We start from the raw sequence: 16,555 nt of genomic DNA on the forward strand, positions 1-16,555 counted from the left end.
TGTTTCTCTCTCTCTCTCTCCCGCTCCTTTCCTCTCTCTGAAATCAATAAAGATTAAAAAAAAAAAAAAAAAATGAATCTCAAAATAACTATGCTAAGTGAAAGAAACCACACGAGAGTAGAGATGACGTGATTTGGTTCCATTTGTGTAGGATTCTGGGAAATGCAAACAAATGTACAAGAACTGAGCCCTTCAGTGGTTGCCTGCAGATCGAAAGAGAGAGGGAGGGAGCTGGAGGGAGGGAACTGGAGGGAGTGATCCCAGGGCACTTTGGGGTGATGGATATGCTCACTGTCTTGATTGTATTGTGGTGATGGTTTCTGGGTATACACATTCGACAAAACATCAAATTACACAATTTAAATATGTGAAGATTATTTTATCTCATGTCTATCTCATTAAATCGGTTAAAAAAAAGAGAGCGAGAGAGAGAGGACCCTTGCATATGACCATGCTGATGGTGGGAGAGCGAGGATTCCAACCCTCAAGACCTGTGTTCTTCCTCCTACCCACATGACCTCAGTCAGGTACCAAGGAATCAGGAGCTCCAAGGCTGCCTTGCTGTCCCAGGCCCCCCTCTCCCAGGGTCATGTGGCCCCAGCACAGCACCCTTGGGCCATCTCCCTTCCTCGATCCCCACCTGTCCAGGGGGCCCGGCTCACACCATCACACCTGCCCACCCTCTGTTGCTTCCCGTTTCCGCGGCCTTCCCCATCTCTGCATGGAAGGACCACAGCACAGGTAGAAATCCAAGCTTGCTGTGGCCACCAGGCCATCTGGGGCAGGTGGGAAAGGGGTTGGCCGAGAAAGCCAAGGCAGGGGTGGGACATGGGTGTCTGGGACCTGGGGGATGTGCCAGGGGCCTGGGGCAGTGCCTGGGTGTCCGAGTACCTGCAGGCTGAGCCACATGGCAGCGCCGATTTGGGAGCTCGAGGGCTCAAGCTGTAGGGTGAGAGCGTCGGGGAACCACTGTCCTAACCCCAGCCTGGCTCTGCCCCACCCACCCTCAGCTTCCACCTCTAATGCTGAGAAAACCAGCGTTTTCTATTCACGCTCGGTTCCCTCGGCACATCTATGGCAGAGGGCTTTTCACATTAAGGACATGGTATTTTATTTCCCTCCCACTCTCCCCGGTAAAAAATCCTTAAAAGGGAACATATAACATGTTGCTTCTCTTTCATCCCATTTTGCATGATGCAAGGTCAGGTCGTGGCAGAGCGCTAGGGAAACAGTTATTTTTAAAGCAAAATATCATCTGTTTCGCAACCTAATTACAGACAGTAGGAGCTCAGATATTCCACGTGCACCGCAGATTAAAGGGCAAAGACGGGCCCATCTGGACCTTCAGACCGCTTGATGTAATGGAATAAAATGCGTAACGTACATGTAGTAAAACAGCACAGAGAACAAAGGCGCGGTGTAGACGGTGCTGAGGAATAATATTATAAAACGCCTATAATTACACCTGCGTGACTCACAGTGAGAGTCACACTGACAGTGGCGAGCGGGCGCTGCGCTGTGCCCGCCGAGCTCCGGCTGTCACGGGATTCGGAATCCGCGTGGGCGCTTCCTCTGGAAGGACACAAGGCAAACGAGCAAGGCCATTTGCTGTCCTCAAGAATTTACGGTACAGAAGGTGTCTGGAGAGAAGGTAGTTCGGAATCAATGAACAAAATAGGTGATGATTAATAGCAGTTAAGGGGCAGGTTCCTCGTCGATCTTTGGGATTTCTGAGGTCACAGTTGCAGGGTTAAAGGGACGTGATTCTACCCTGAGCAACGCTTTGTTTATATTCCAATATGTGTATTTGAAGTCTAGATTTTGGCCAAAACAAATTATGCACCTGCTTTACTCTCCCCTCAGGAAGCAACAGGCTAATTCTACCCCATCCCTGAGCCACTGTCCCAGGTGTTCACTGAGCACCCGGGAGGTGCCAGGAAATGCTAAATTCTCCAAATATCGCTCAGTTCCTACAACGATCCTGGAATGCAAGAATCGGCTCCGTTTTATAGATGAGATTCACAGATGTTAAATAAAGGACCTAAGATCTCATAGAAAATTCATCTGAATATAAGATGAAAGCCCAGAGCCATCTATAAAGCACGTAGCTCTTTTCGCTCACCTTCCCCTTACCCAGTAGTTCCCAAACTTTGCTGCCCACCGAGTCACCTAGGAATCTTTAAGAATAATTCATATGTGTGGCTCCCACTCCCCATTTTCTAATGTGACTGATCGGGAGTGTGACACGGGCTTTGGGAGACACTGAAAGCTCTCCAGGTGATTCTCACGTGCAGCAAAGTTTGGAAACCACCGCCTTGTCACCTGGCCTGGTTAACGCTGAGTGCTGGTGGCCGTGCTGGTTGTCCCCTACTGTGCACTTTTGCTCCCCCCAAATGAGATCTAGGTCAGCTGGGCTTCTTCCTAAATCTAACTATGCCTCTTTTACTTGATATTATAGATAAAATATAACCAAATATTATGTAAACCACTCTAAACTAAATCCAATTGCTTTGGAAAGATGTGATAAAATGAATTTGGGGTTTTTTTAAAGATGCTAAAATAGGTGTGAATAAAAAATTATAGAGTGGAAAAAATTGGAAGAATCTGGGAAAAGTCTATACCCAGTTGGCTGCACAAATGTATTTTAAGTTGCTGAGTCACTTAGAAAGAAATTGAAAGCAAAGGCCAGACTATTAATATAAATGTGGTCTGTGAAAGTCAGAACCTTCATTTGAAAAGGCACCTCAAAGAGAAAGCCACGCCCTGGATCAGAAGACCCGTGACTAAATACACGTGTGTGTCATAAGTTCAAATAGCATGTTTATGACACGTATGTATCATTTTATATGACTTCCCTTTTTAACTAATTTTGTTCAATTAACTGACCAAAAAGTACATCTGTGAACTCACGCCATCTGCTTCTAAGAAAGGCAACTGGTTGGTCTTTCTCTTTCTAAAACGTAGCTAAAATGCAGGATAGAGGAATTCACTCATTGTTTAAAATGCAGCCCATTCCATGGGATTTAGCACAAGGGCCGAGCTCTGAGGGGCCAGGCACACAGTAGGCCTATGGGGACAGACAGATGGACAACAGGTCCTCGGTCCTCGGGGGACTCGTCTAATGAGACTCAGACAAGCCCCCAAATGACTGAGATACAAGGTGGACTGAGGCGAGGGCTCATCATCCCCCAACCTGATACGGGACCATCGGAGAAAGGAAATCCACAGCAGGGAGAGCCTGCAGGGCTTTATGGAGGCGGCGGCTCCAGGGGGGCAGCGAGAAACAGGGAAGGTGTTTTTTATTGTTGATGTCACTGTCCCTTCCCTCCTTTCCAAAGGGAGGCGGCCCTGACCTTGGTGGTAGGAGAGATTAAAAACGTAAGTATGAAAAGACCACTGATGGGGTCCCAATTGGTGGGGCCCCAGGAGAGGTGAAGGGACAGAATCCCACTAGTGCTCCAAAACCTCTGTAAACCGGGGAAATCTTTTAAGCTTAACCCAGTGCTCCCTGCAAAAAGGTGACACATCCACGTAGAATTGTCTTTTCTCTCTTTTCTCTCTTGATTGGACAAGTTGAACACAATTGTGTCTGTCTACTTCACTGCGGGGGGGAGGGGGGGTGTGAGAAACACATATTGTGTATAAGATTCAGGTGCATATGCACGTGGGATGCTGAGTCCTTGCCCCAGAGACCCCTTGGAATCCGTCATCTAAGCTTCCGACGGCCAGTTAACAGCAACCTGCTCCGCTCTCTGCTTCCCTGCAGGGTGGCTAATTAATAAACTTTCCCTTAATTGAGTTCTGGCTGCCAGGTCCACAGGGGTTATCCTTACACATAAGTAAACAAAATTCCCATTTTAAACAGCACTCAGGTCTCCTCATTACATTTTAAACAGACAGAAATGCACACACGTCAAGCAAGCCATGGGCTGGGAGGCCATGTGCACTCCTCTCCCCTCACCCCCACGCCCCCAGAAGCCGGGCGCTGTGGCCGGCAGGTGACGTCTCCAGAGCCTCAGGGGCTCACCCCACAGCCGCCCTTCTTGACTCTCATCTACAGACACGTTAGAAAGCACCCGAAGAAGGTTTGGAAGCCATTAAGGGTACATGCCTTTCCTTTTACCTGAATTTATTATTCAAAAGCAATTCGCTCCCACAGTTTACAAATAGGAAGGCGATGGGTTAGAAGTTAAATATTTAATCAGTGCCCAGGGCTGGTTCAATACTGACGGGGCGGGTTGCTGGGTTTGGGGAATGTCCCAGCCTACACGTTTATGGAGGTTGAGTTTTAAGCTCTTACAGTTGAAATCCTTCCATTAAGTGCTTCTTTGTGTTCAAGAGTCCTCTCTACTTTTAGGTTCCACGTCGAGAGCAGAACCATGAAATAAAAAGTGAAAAACCAAAAGCAGAGCTGTGTGCGGCTTGGTTTGCAACCTACCAGGAGGCGGAGACCGTCCCACCTCCTGAGTTTTCCACTCGGCGCCATTTGGAAGCCATTTGGCTCCAGGTTCAGATCTCTCGTGAGTCACCCTTTGCTGAGAGTACAGGAATGCACTGCAGGCTCTGATGATTATTATTATTATTATCGTCAGCTTGGAAGAATAAAATTAACATTTTTCAGACTCCCACATTCACACGGCTCAGATACCATCCAGAAAAGCAGGTGGGGGCAGGACTTAAAGCCAGCTCTCCGACTGTTAGGAGACACGTGGACCACACTCTGTTCCTGATTCTGAAGGTCTGGATCCTCTCACCTCCACCCTAACCCCTTGTGTCCTTCTTTGAGAAAGTTATTTTAACCCGAATTGCTGTGAATGGTATTAGCCCTTCCTTGAGGATCCATCTCCCCTGCAAGATTCCCATTCAAAATAGTTTCTCACCCGCATCAGACCCTCCTCGCCATCGCTGGTTGCCAAGAGAGACCCGGTCTGCTGACGGAGCCCCTCCCGGCACCCAGGGCCTGCAGGCGAGGCCAGTGCACCTCCCAGCACCCAGGGCCTGCAGGCGAGGCCAGTGCACCTCCCAGCACCCAGGGCCTGCAGGCGAGGCCAGTGCACCTCCCAGCACCCAGGGCCTGCAGGCGAGGCCAGTGCACCTCCCAGCACCCAGGGCCTGCAGGCGAGGCCAGTGCACCTCCCAGCACCCAGGGCCTGCAGGCGAGGCCAGTGCACCTCCCAGCACCCAGGGCCTGCAGGCGAGGCCAGTGCACCTCCCAGCACCCAGGGCCTGCAGCCGAGGCCAGTGCACCTCCCAGCACCCAGGGCCTGCAGGCGAGGCCAGTGCAGGTGGCCAAGGCTGTGGGTCAGAGCCCCGAAGCCTGGTCTCGGGGATGGGGCTCCACCAGGCCAGGGTCCATGCGGAGACTGCAGTCCCGGGCCAAGTCTTCAGGCCCAGTCAAAACTAAATGAGTCAGTGGCAAGAAAAATACGTGAACGACTAGTACATGCGACAACGTGGCTGCGTCTCAAATGCTGAAAAAAACACACACACAAGGCCACACATGGGCCACACGATTCCATTCCTATGATGCTCTGGGTTAAAAATCAGATCAGTGGTTGTCAGGGGCTGAGGAGGGGACTGACTGCAAGGGACAAGAGGGAACCTTATGTGGTGTGGCTTTGTCCTAATCTCAGTAGCGGTGGTGGTTACACAACTGCATAGATCCCCCAAAACTCATCTAACGACACAGAGAGAGGGTAAGTATTACTGAATGTAAATTATGCCTCGTTAAACCTGAATTAAAACAACTAAGGAGCAGGGAAAAAGGAAGAGAGACTGGGTCAACGGAGGCATCAAGTTGGGGGAGGGATGAACTTCCACGTGGGCAACAGACGCCCCAAGAGCTATCTCCAGGATACCAGCTTGCAAGACTTTGGGCAACAAGCAGACTTGGGAGAAGTTGGGGAGCCCATCCCCAGATGCCAGGTGGATGTCTTCATCCAGGCTCCAACCCCAATCAGGTTAGTCGATTGCCTCTGTCAGTCAGTCATCTTCACAATTCCCAGCCACCAGAGCTGGTCTCCTCACTCAGGGGTTTTTTGTCTGTGTTTTTTTTGGGGGGGGGGGGTATTGAGCATCCTTGAGACAATCATTCAGAAAGTGCTGGGGGCCAGCTGCCTGTTTCAAAAGCCCTACAGGGGTGGACACTGAGAGGCTAAGCCGCCGCCCAGCCTGTGGCCACAACCTGCCTTAGAAAGTCCAGTGAGGTCAACAGGCCATTCTGCCCACGGTCCAGGATCCCACTGAGACACTCGGCTGAGTGCCACCCCCACGGCAACCTCATTCATAAATTACGTTCACCCAGGCAAGCCCTTTCCCCTCAGCCGGTCCAAAAGCAAACGTCAGCCCAGACTCAGCAACGACCTTGAGTCACATGTCAGCGGGACTCCGGCCTGGGGAGCCTGTGCCACGTGGACCAAGGTCATGGTCGCCCAAGGAGGGGCTCCCCGCTCATGGGAGGCTGGTGGGGCGGCCACTTACTTCCCCCCTTCCCGCTCTTCTCCATGCGGTACTGGTAGATGTGCAGGGTGAAGAGCATGTGTGAGTTGCGGTGGTCCTCCTCGTCGCAGTCCTGCTGGTGGCCCCGGCGCGAGGCGATGGCCGCGTCCAGGAAGAAGGCGGCCTTCTCGGCGGTGGGCGCCCGCAGCTCGCTCTGGTTCTGCAGCTGGAAGACACAAGCCGAGAGCTGGAGCCGCAGGCTGGGGGGGCCTGCGGGCTGCTCGGCGCAGTAAAGCCACGCTGATGCTCATTGCGGGAGCTGTGCAAGCACCACCGGGCATGCCTTACGCTTCAGAACAGTGGTCCTCAAAAGGGGGCCCCTGGGCCAGCAGCAGCACCTGGGAACTTGCTAGAAATGCACATTTTGAAGCTCTATCAAGGACCCACTGAGTCAGAAATTCCAGAGGTGGAGCCTAGTAATCTGTGTTTTAACAAGTCCTCCAGGGGACTCTGATGAAGACTAAAGCCTGAGAACCACTCGATTAAGGTTTTCACCACCAGCTAGTTTGTGTTCGAATTAGATTCCACATCCAAGTGGCATCTGATGCATCTGTTAAAACTGAACAGCCAGCCTTAGTCAGACACGGTACCCACCATTTGAGAGTTGCCGAGAACTAACCAGGCAGTCACAGTATAACTGCTATGAGTGTTCTAGTGACCTCTGGAGAGACATCTCAGAGGGCTTCCTGGAAGAAGTGACATCTAGCTGAGACCTAAAGGATAGGAACTTAGCCAGATGAAGGGCCAGAGGGGAGGAGTATTCCATGCACAGGGGATAGATGTGCAGAGGCCCAGAGGTAAGAGGGAGCATGGTTGGTGCCTTAGAGCCTTGCCACGGAAAGTGTGGGATGAGGTAGGTACAACCTCAACACCTATCTAAAAAAGGAGGCATCGGCTGAGACAAGAAAGGAGGGCCTACTGCCGGAGGCTGGAAGAACTGGGTATTTTGGATGTGAAGCATGTTGCTCCGAGGCCTTGCTGACATCTACAGTCAAACGGCAAGAGAGAAACACTGGATATGGGCGTGGCACCCCGAAAAGGCGAACCGGAGCTTCTCTTGACTTCCGTGGTTCTAGCAATTATATCACAGCTCTAACTGGAAATGGTGACTAGTTTTGCCAACAGCACCTCCAATCTGCCTGTAGCCAGTGCCAGAGAAACCGTTCACATGGCCATCAACAGCCCCGGGGACGGCTGTAGCTCTCCCTGCAGAGCAGTAGATGTTTCAGTGTGTTGTTAAGCAAAAGATTGTACTTTTCCTTCCACGCCCCCCCTGAAAGGGGTATAAAGAAGGTAAATTCAATTTCCTCGAAATGCTACAACAATTGCAACTCCTGCTCATTGTCAATTAGATTCGAGGTACACATATTTAGGCTGGGCGAGCAGATGGCCCCGCAGCTGGCGGCCGTAAAGCTCTGGTCCACTTTAGGGTAAACGCGAGTGAGCCTCCCCGACAGGCTGGTGAGTCAGCCGCTGAGCCACCTCGGGGCCGGCCCAGGCGCTCACCTGCGTGCCGCAGATGGGGTCCTCGCACAGGTACACGCCTGGGGACTGGCCGTCCTGCAGGCTGCCCGTGGCCACCTCGGACAGCAGGTCCCGCAGGTTCTCTTCCTTGCCCCACACTTCCACGGCTGAGATGCGGACTGAGAACCGGGCTCCGGTCTTTTCTTTCCGCTCATTGATGAGCTTGAAGAGCCAGGAGATGGCACAGGGGATGATCCCCAGGTTCTGCATGGAGTCGTCTTTTCCGATCATGGTGTAGGATTTTCCTGGAGGGGAGGGGACAAAGGATGGAGTTTGAGCGTCCAGGTGTCATTCTACAGTCTCGGGAACAGAGGCACAGAGGTGGGAGGGAGGGGAGAGAGGAAATGGAAAGGTGAGCGAAATATCCAGCATTTGACAACAGTAACAAAAGGACATTTCCTAACACTTCTGATTAAAGGGCTATAATAAGACTGCGAGAGCCCTGGAAATGACAAGGCTGAGTCACCACGTACCTCCCCGAGGAGCCCAAATATCACCAGCTACCCTTTCTACACTGACTTACACATCGTGGGAAGGCAGAGGCCTCTCCCCTCTCTTACGGGGCTTCTGTCACCATCCCCCAGATCAACTCCACATCCTCACACGCTGTATCTTCCCTCAAGTTAAATGCTGTGTATATTTTTACAGCAAAGCCCATTAAAATCTGGGTCACTGCTTTGATCAGAGATGAAGAGGAGGGAGGGGCGGGGAGACGGAGTGTCGGTGGGATGAGAAGGGCTGTGGGTCCTGGCCTGGACCTGACCCCCCATCATCTCCAGGGCCTCTGCTGGCATCTTGGCCAAGGGACACTTTGGGGAGCAGAGAGCCACAGGTCAGGAGGAAGAAGGCACCTCATCGGGGTGTTTAGCTGCCTCCCCCCCAGGCGCCCAGCACAGGGGATCCTGACAGCCGGAGGCCGGGAAGCAAGGGGGCTGTCAGACGCTCCCGACAGGTCCAGTCACGGTCTGGGCTTTGCTCGGAGCTGCTCCTCTGACTTTTATGTCGGCTCCATCACCAACCCAAATCCTCCTGGGGGCCCCTCTCTGCTTCCCAACAGCCCCTGCTCAGGACAGGTACATTTTTTCACTGGCTTTCTGGGCCTGACCCTGACCTGGACCAAAGGGAAACAACAGGCTACTCCTGTCCATCTCCTGGACTTAAAGCCTTTCCTAGACGGCTGGGTATCCACCCAGAGCGGAAATCCACGCTTCAAAAGCAGAGATGCCCATTCATGGTTATTTAATTCAGCACCTGGGGGAGACACCTTTCCTTTCCTCTGAGGACTCTGGGACAATACAGAAGAAGGAATAGGGTGACTGGGAGTCCAACAAGCCACGCGGAAAAAGTACCGCTCACTGACCCAGCTTGGCGTGGCCGAAGCAGAACACGCAGCCATCGGCCCCGTTGACCACGGACTGGATCACCTCCGCCACGGTCCCAGCGCACACTTCAGCCTGGCGGACACAAGAGACACATGGTGAGTGGACCACTGACAATGGGAACATGAGCCAGCTTTCCTGGGGCTGGGGGTCATGACATTCCCAGATGGGCCGGCCTCTAACGGGGTTCTGGAGGTGCTCGGCCCCCTCTGGTGCCTCCCGCCCCATCCAGCCTGAGCGTTACACACAGAAACTGCAAACCGCCCTCCTGCTAATTCCTGGTGCATTTCAGCAGGAACCTTCGGGAAACACAGGATGCTTTCATGGACCTCACGCCCGCCCTCGCTGCTATTCTGGCCTCTGGACAAGGCATTTAAACTTTCCATTTGCTCTCTGCTAACTAGATCTTTCCTTACACACACACACACACACACACACACACACACACACACACACGCCCCTTTATAAAATGGTCCCGGCTTATTAGAGGGAAAAGGGTGACCTGCCATTTCAGGAAAATGACCTTGAGAATCATTGCAATTCTAATACAAGCAGGTTTGTGACTTCGGTCTGCTTTCTCTCCCAGCCTCCTTCCGCCTCTCAATCTACAGCCTCCTCTTTTCAAAACCAGCCTTTTCTTTCTCTCTGCACAGATACAGTTAACGCACACGAATCCTTCACAAATAAGACGCATTGACGCCTGAGACAGGGCCCGGGCTCCCGATGACTGTGTGTGTTTCCCCACTGACACCCGGTCGCATCGAGCCTGTCAACTCCAAGGACCAGTCCGTTCTGGGGACCGACTAGGAGCTCGGGGAAGTCTCTCCCTGGTCAGCACCCGAGCTCTCCCAGCAGCCGGACAGAATTATTCCCCTGCGCCGGTGCCTTCATTTGTCTCAGCGCCGGAGCCAGAAGCTGGGGGGCTCCGCAGTCATCAGAGCAACGGGCCCCCCGGTGGGAGCCTGGGAACTGCAGCCTCGGCGATGAATGTAGTCATTCAGCGCCAGGTCCCAGCCGCACAATGAACCTAAGTATTCAGGAATCAATTTTCTCTCCCAAACCGAAATGGAAAAACCACACTCCCAACAATTGTGAATTGTTCGGGGGTGGTCGCCTTGGCAACTCTGCTGGGGGCACCTCCTAGGTGAAGAGGACCGGAGGACAGGGCTGCCGTGGAGTGGGGACCACAGGCTCTGTCATACCTCCAGGACCCAGGCAACGCGAGCCTGAGGCTGTAGGATCTCGATGGAATTTGCCAGAGGCTGAGTGAACTCTGCTTCTTTGGACATAAAGGGAGATGGGGGCTGAGAGGCTGAGAGCCCACCTGATCCATCCATAAAATAAACTGTATTAAACTCAAGGTCAGCCCGGAGAATGTTGGTTAGGTCTGGCCCACAGGGCCATCACCAAGTCACCTGCGCCATGGCCGGATGGAGGAGACACAGGAGAGGCCTCAAAAGGCGCAGGACAGGCTGAGTCCCCACCCAGTGCCCACTGACAAGTGTGGCAAGTGACCTGTCCATGTGGTGTTTGTTAGGAGCTGGCCGTGGCCCCTGGAGACCACGTGCTGCTTTTCTGGGGCCTAGAGCAGCAGGCAGCCTCCAGAGCACAGACTGTGGGCAGGGTCCAGTCTGCAAGAAGCCCCTGCTCTCCCACAGCTCCCATCTTCCCCACCATCCCTCCTGCTAATGACTAAATGTGTCCCCTCCAAAATGCACAGGCTGAAACCTCCGGTGATGGTGTTAGGAGGTGGGCACTTTGGGAGGTGGTTAGGTCGTGAGGGTGGAGCCCTAGTGAGGGGCATTATAAAAGAACCTGAGAGTTCTCTGGTCCCTTCCACCACATGAGGTCACAGCAAGACAATGCCGTTTATGAACCAGGATGGGGCTCTCACCGGACACCAAATTTGCCAGCACCTTGATCTTGGACTTCCAGTCTCCAGAACCATGAGAAACAAATTTCTGTGATTTAGAAGCCACCCGGTCTGTGCTGTTTTGTTACGGCAGCCCGAAGGGACGAAGTCACCTCCCCACAGCCAGACCCAGCAGAGGTCTGCCCCAGCAGTGGGCAGCTGACAACAGCCAAGATGGTTTAAGGGGATAAAAATGGCTCATAAAGGCAACGGGGAGCGAGAACCGTTCTAATCGTTTCTTAGCTTCCAGAAGCTGATGTCCTTAGAGACTGAGAGAAAGCAAAATTCATAAGTGTCTGGGGCCACTAAGGTGGCTGCTGCTTTATAAGGAAACTGAAGGACCTCGGAGCAGAGGCCCACCCTGTACACTGTCGGGTTTCTGGGCTTTGGAGGCTCAAAGGGTGCTCACCTGTGCGGGCTGAGGCTGGCTGTGCCAAGCAGCATGATATTAGTATTAACAGTGATGATTTAATAATAAAAATAGCTCACATTTGTTGGGCACTGACTATGTTCCAAGTACCTCATGTGTATCAATCAATTCAATGAATCACCACAGCCTTAAGGAGGTATATTTTGGTTCTGTCTTCATATTACAGGTGAGGACACTGAGGCCCAGAGACATTCAGTGACTTGTCCAAGAACACACTGCTAGGAAACAGTGGATGAAATGACAGGTGGTCAAAGATAAACACTTCATGGAGCAGGACACAGAGAGGCCAAGGGGAAGGATCTGGAAAAGATGTGTGCTCAGGGAAGGGATTATCAACAAGACACAGCAGCTCTGGGTCTCAGTTTCCTTGCCTGTAATGTGAAAGCAGCAATGCCTCCCTTTCCTACGCCGCAGGATTCTAGGAAGAATGAATGGGTGGATGCACAGGAAAGTTCCTGAAACTAATTTTTTTTTGAAATGCAACTTATTATAGTATTGGAAATTTTAGCAAAATAAAGCATTCTAAAATGAGCGCATCTGAGCATGCAAGCTCTGCAACCAAGTATGAAATGTAAATAAAGACCAGCAATAAAAATGGCTTTTTCTGGAATGAATTTGAAATGCATTAACAGCCCACATTGAACTTAGGGTTTGCTTTGGAATCCTTATAGCTCAGGGAGATTTGCTTTTGGAAGTTCTAACTGCGTTAATTAAATGACTTGTGGGCCATTTATCAGCCTCAATGTCAGGTTTAGGTTAGTGAGCCCAAGGGGTGGTACAGAACACAAAATATGCAATGAAGAGGGAAACCATTGAGCTTATTCATAAAGTATTTTGTCTTTTCTTTGGGGAAACCACATGCTCAGCTGTTAATGGATAGAGCCTATCACGTGCTATCTGCTGACAGTGCAATATAAGCGCCTGCATGGACACCACAGCTTCCTACACCAAGATGTGACATAGAAGAAATTAGCAGAAGCTGCACGTGGCAGCTCTTATGTCCCCAGGTTCTGCTAGAGGTTATTAGTCACACTGCTACACACTGTTTCGTATAAATCTTGGAAAGTGCTGGAAATATATCAGGAAGGTGCCTGATGCCACTGCATACCTATAGCCTGGGCTACAGACGTCTACAAGAAGCTTCAGTTGCACCAACTTGTTGCACATGGATTTCCCCAGATGGTGCAACTGAATCTTCTGTCAGACACCTGTTCCTACTGGGATTGACTCCAGGAGCTTTGGTCTAGGAATCCTGGCACCCTGAGCTCCCCAGATTATATTCATAACAGACAAACAAAAACGGCCACAATTCTCCACCCATCCCTGTGTGCATGCCCCTTGCAATGTGACTCTGCAGCCTCTCTAATCAAGAGGTGGAGTCTCTTCCCCACCTCTCAAATCTGGGCCAATAGAACACGAGAGAAGGCCGGTGTTTCGATTCTGAACCTGGGCCTCAAGAGGCCTTCATGCTTGCATCACGCCGTTGTCAAGAGAGTAAGTCCAAGATAGCCTGGGGGTTGATGAGAGACAAGGTGGAGAGAGGCCAGGTGACCCAGCCAAGGCCATTCTAGACCACCCTGAAGCTGGCCAACCCCAAACCCCAAGATCAGCAGAGCTACCTGTTCAGCCCAGGGCTGACCACAGACACAGAAGCGAGCAGAGCTGGGAGCAGAATGCTCAGTTGACCCACGGTCTCATGAGCAATAGTAAACGCCTATCATTTTAAGTCACTGGATTCAGGGTGGTTGTAATGCAGCAGTAGCTGGCCGATACAACAGCTATCCCTGCTCTGTTCTCCCCTTCTCCCCCCACCCTTCACTCCACAGATCCAGGCCGCAGGACTGCACGTCAGCCTCAGTTTCCCTGCCTCGTGCTCCAGTTCCTCACCAGGACTACAGACCTGCCTTCTCTAGGGTTCTAGGATCCTGCCCGATTCTAATCCAGCTCCGGAAACGCTTTTTCCCTCGTATACACCCACACCCAGAAGTGGGGGCGGGAGTGGGGTCCTCATGACCAGTCGCCAGCACATCCATGTAGTTTTCCTGAAACTTCCAATTCTGTCCACTATCACCCTGCTTCTGGATGCCCCCCACTGACTGGCTCCCTCCTTTCTCCTTCCCAAGGGCATATTTTGTTTAAATCCTGGCATAACAGTCCTGCCCACGGTATGACACCCGTGATTCAAAGGAACGAACTGTCAGTGAAGCTCAAATTGGCTTGTGTGGGTGGAGGAGCTGGTCCTTCAGAGTGCTCTGGGGACACCCTCGAGCTCACAGGCCCTAGCGAAGGAATAAAAGCTCCCTGAAATGAGTCAATACTGCCTCGTGCTGCGGGGGGGTTGTACCCACCTGGGAAGCATCTTGTGGGAAAACCGCATCGAAGGCAAACATCTTCGGAGGAACCTGGCTGCCCCTCTTCGGGAAGGCATTCTGGCCTCCGCAGGCCAGGGGGTCGTACAGGGTGATCTGCTTCTTCCGTGGGTCCACCTTCAGGAAAGAGCTGGATTCCGGGGTATCGCGGGCCAACGTGGAGCAGATGCGAAGCATGACTTTCACCTGTTAGGGAACAGGAAGGCCACGGGTTAAGCTGGATGCTGCCTGATGGAGCCTTCACATGATAAATTATGATGAGCCGCCCAATGAATCAGCAACACGAGCCTCAGTGGGGTGTGGGAACCCTGATTTAGTTAAAATCACCGGGTAGAATATTTCGGGATGTCCTTTACTTTATTACAGAAACGGCACATCGTGTTCTTTGTCTTCCTGTTAATATAAATTGGGAATTAAGTGTACCCTGGTGGCCCAATTACACAGATGAAAAGGCAACCTGGACTGCCACGCTTTCGGGGCTGGTCGAGTTCCCTGGAAGCTCACAGATCAATAAGCCACAGACATAAAAGTTAGCTCCCGTAATTTACTCCTTGCCTCTGCTCGTGAGGACTCCCAGAGAAAAATCCACAGTTATTAGCGTCATCATTAAAGGCCTGTGCAATGGCCTGGATTTTAATGACCAGCATTTGAAGTGTGTTCCAAGGGGTAACAGCGAGGAAAGGTTTGTTTCAACTGTGTTATTTGGGACCCTATTAAGTGAGTACATGGAAGTTGACTTCTCAGGGAACAAAAGCACATCTGGGTGGCAAACAGTGGGCGGCGGGCCTTTGACCCGCCTCCTGAGAAAATGGACATTTCTAGTGCTCACAGCCAGCCCAGCTCCATCCCCTCGGCCGAAGGTGGTACCTCTGGAAATGCCCTGCCTGCCCTAGGGCCCCAAGGGGAGCGGGAGCCAAGCTGCAGGCACACACAGCTCTGGAGACTCGAGTCCTGGGGAAAGGCACAGCATTTACTCCCTCACCAGCTCTTTGTTGCTGTGTTGCTAGTTCCGTCCAACCGTGCTGAGCACCTACTATGTGCCAGGTACCGGACTAGGCACTGGGGATGCGAAGACAGGTGACACATAAAGTAGCAGGACAGGCGGATGCAGACACAGGTCATTCTTGTAATACGATGTGGCCAATTCTGAAGCTCTGCACAGGATCATTTTGAAGCCCTCTCTGCGTCTCACCCTCTTCATCTAATCAACAGTCTGGCCTGATGAAATCTCAGTTATGTGATTTTGGGGAGGAGGTAGTAAATCTTTAAATAAAATCTTTCAAACCCAGAGAAGTGCTCAGAGAAGAATCCCTACTGTGCGTAACGGAGTGAAGCCACCCTCCGGCCTGCCTCAGCCCTGTCTACGGAGGCACGGGAACTAATCGGCAGAGTCTAAAGCTGAAAGTAATGAATTCCAGGGCACGGGGCTCGTCACATGTCCTGCCTGGTGCCTGCTATCTTCTTGTCAGTGAAGAACAGGCCTCGAGTGTGCACCCAGAGGCCGGCGTCACGGGGGACGGAGCACAGTGTCGGGATGAGGCCCACCTTCCAGGGTCCAACTCTCGGTTCTCCCACTCTGAGGTCATATAACTATACCTGCCATTTCCCGGGGGGCTATCGTGTGCTAGGGCTGTGCTGTCACCCACAGTCATCCACATAATCCTCCCTAAGCCAGGGTGCAGGCGTATTGTCCCGATTTCATAGATGAGAAAACACGTTACAGAACTCGTCCCAAAGCCCTGAACCTATGGGTGGTGAGCCTGGGCTCTTACCCTGAACCCAAAGCCCATACTTCTCCATTATGCCAACCGCTGCCTCCCATACAGAGCTGAACTTCTCAGAGCCTCAGTTTTCTCACCTGTATAATAGGAATGACAATGCCTATCTCATGGGACTGTTGTAAGAATGAAAGAATTGACCTGTGAAGCACTGAGCACAGACAGGGTGGGTGCTCTAACCCAGGGGGGTCTCCTCCTGCCCCTCCCCACATGTGCTCCTTCTGAACCATAACATGCTTGCCTTTTCCAATCTCAGAGTCAGTGATAAGGCACTGGAACTCCCTGTCCTGGACTCTGGGTGCCATGGATCACAGCAGGATGGGGACACTGCAGAGAGAGCTGGGTGTCAGCTCTGGGCCTTACAAGGCTCCTGTTAGTGGAACATCGTGAAGTCCCACAGCCCCTCTGTATATGACAGTAACCGCCTCTGCCTGCATCCCGCTGTGTTCCTGGTCACTGCGAATGTCTCCAATCTGATTTCAGTCCCATTCATTTCTGTCGATTTGCCCCCGTGCTAAGAGCATGTCTTCAAACTGCAACTTCGGGGAGGTGTCTGGGGCCTTGGGGCTCTCGGTAAGCAGGTAGGCAGGTCCCCCAGCCCCGCCTCTGGACGGGCCCAGTCAAGGCTGGTGCAGCGCCAGGCAGAACTGATGGAGTCGCACGGC

At 52.1% G+C, this 16,555-nt stretch overlaps 1 protein-coding gene across 2 annotated transcripts in view; it reads right to left on the reverse strand.

The window, feature by feature from the left end:
- The window catches only part of KIF26B (kinesin family member 26B), a 280,606-nt gene that overhangs the window by 36,250 nt on the left and 227,801 nt on the right, over positions 1–16,555 (reverse strand). For both annotated transcript variants that reach the window (XM_081124262.1, XM_081124261.1), the window contains 4 exons: positions 14,092–14,298; positions 9,383–9,476; positions 8,005–8,267; positions 6,481–6,664 (listed from right to left, as the gene is read on the reverse strand). In XM_081124262.1, the coding sequence (XP_080980388.1) occupies positions 6,481–6,664; positions 8,005–8,267; positions 9,383–9,476; positions 14,092–14,298 (748 nt within the window). The remainder of the gene's footprint in view (positions 1–6,480; positions 6,665–8,004; positions 8,268–9,382; positions 9,477–14,091; positions 14,299–16,555) is intronic.

The sequence above is a fragment of the Miniopterus schreibersii genome (assembly GCF_964146895.1).
Source record: "Miniopterus schreibersii genome assembly, chromosome: 21".
NCBI classification, from domain to species: domain Eukaryota; kingdom Metazoa; phylum Chordata; class Mammalia; order Chiroptera; family Miniopteridae; genus Miniopterus; species Miniopterus schreibersii.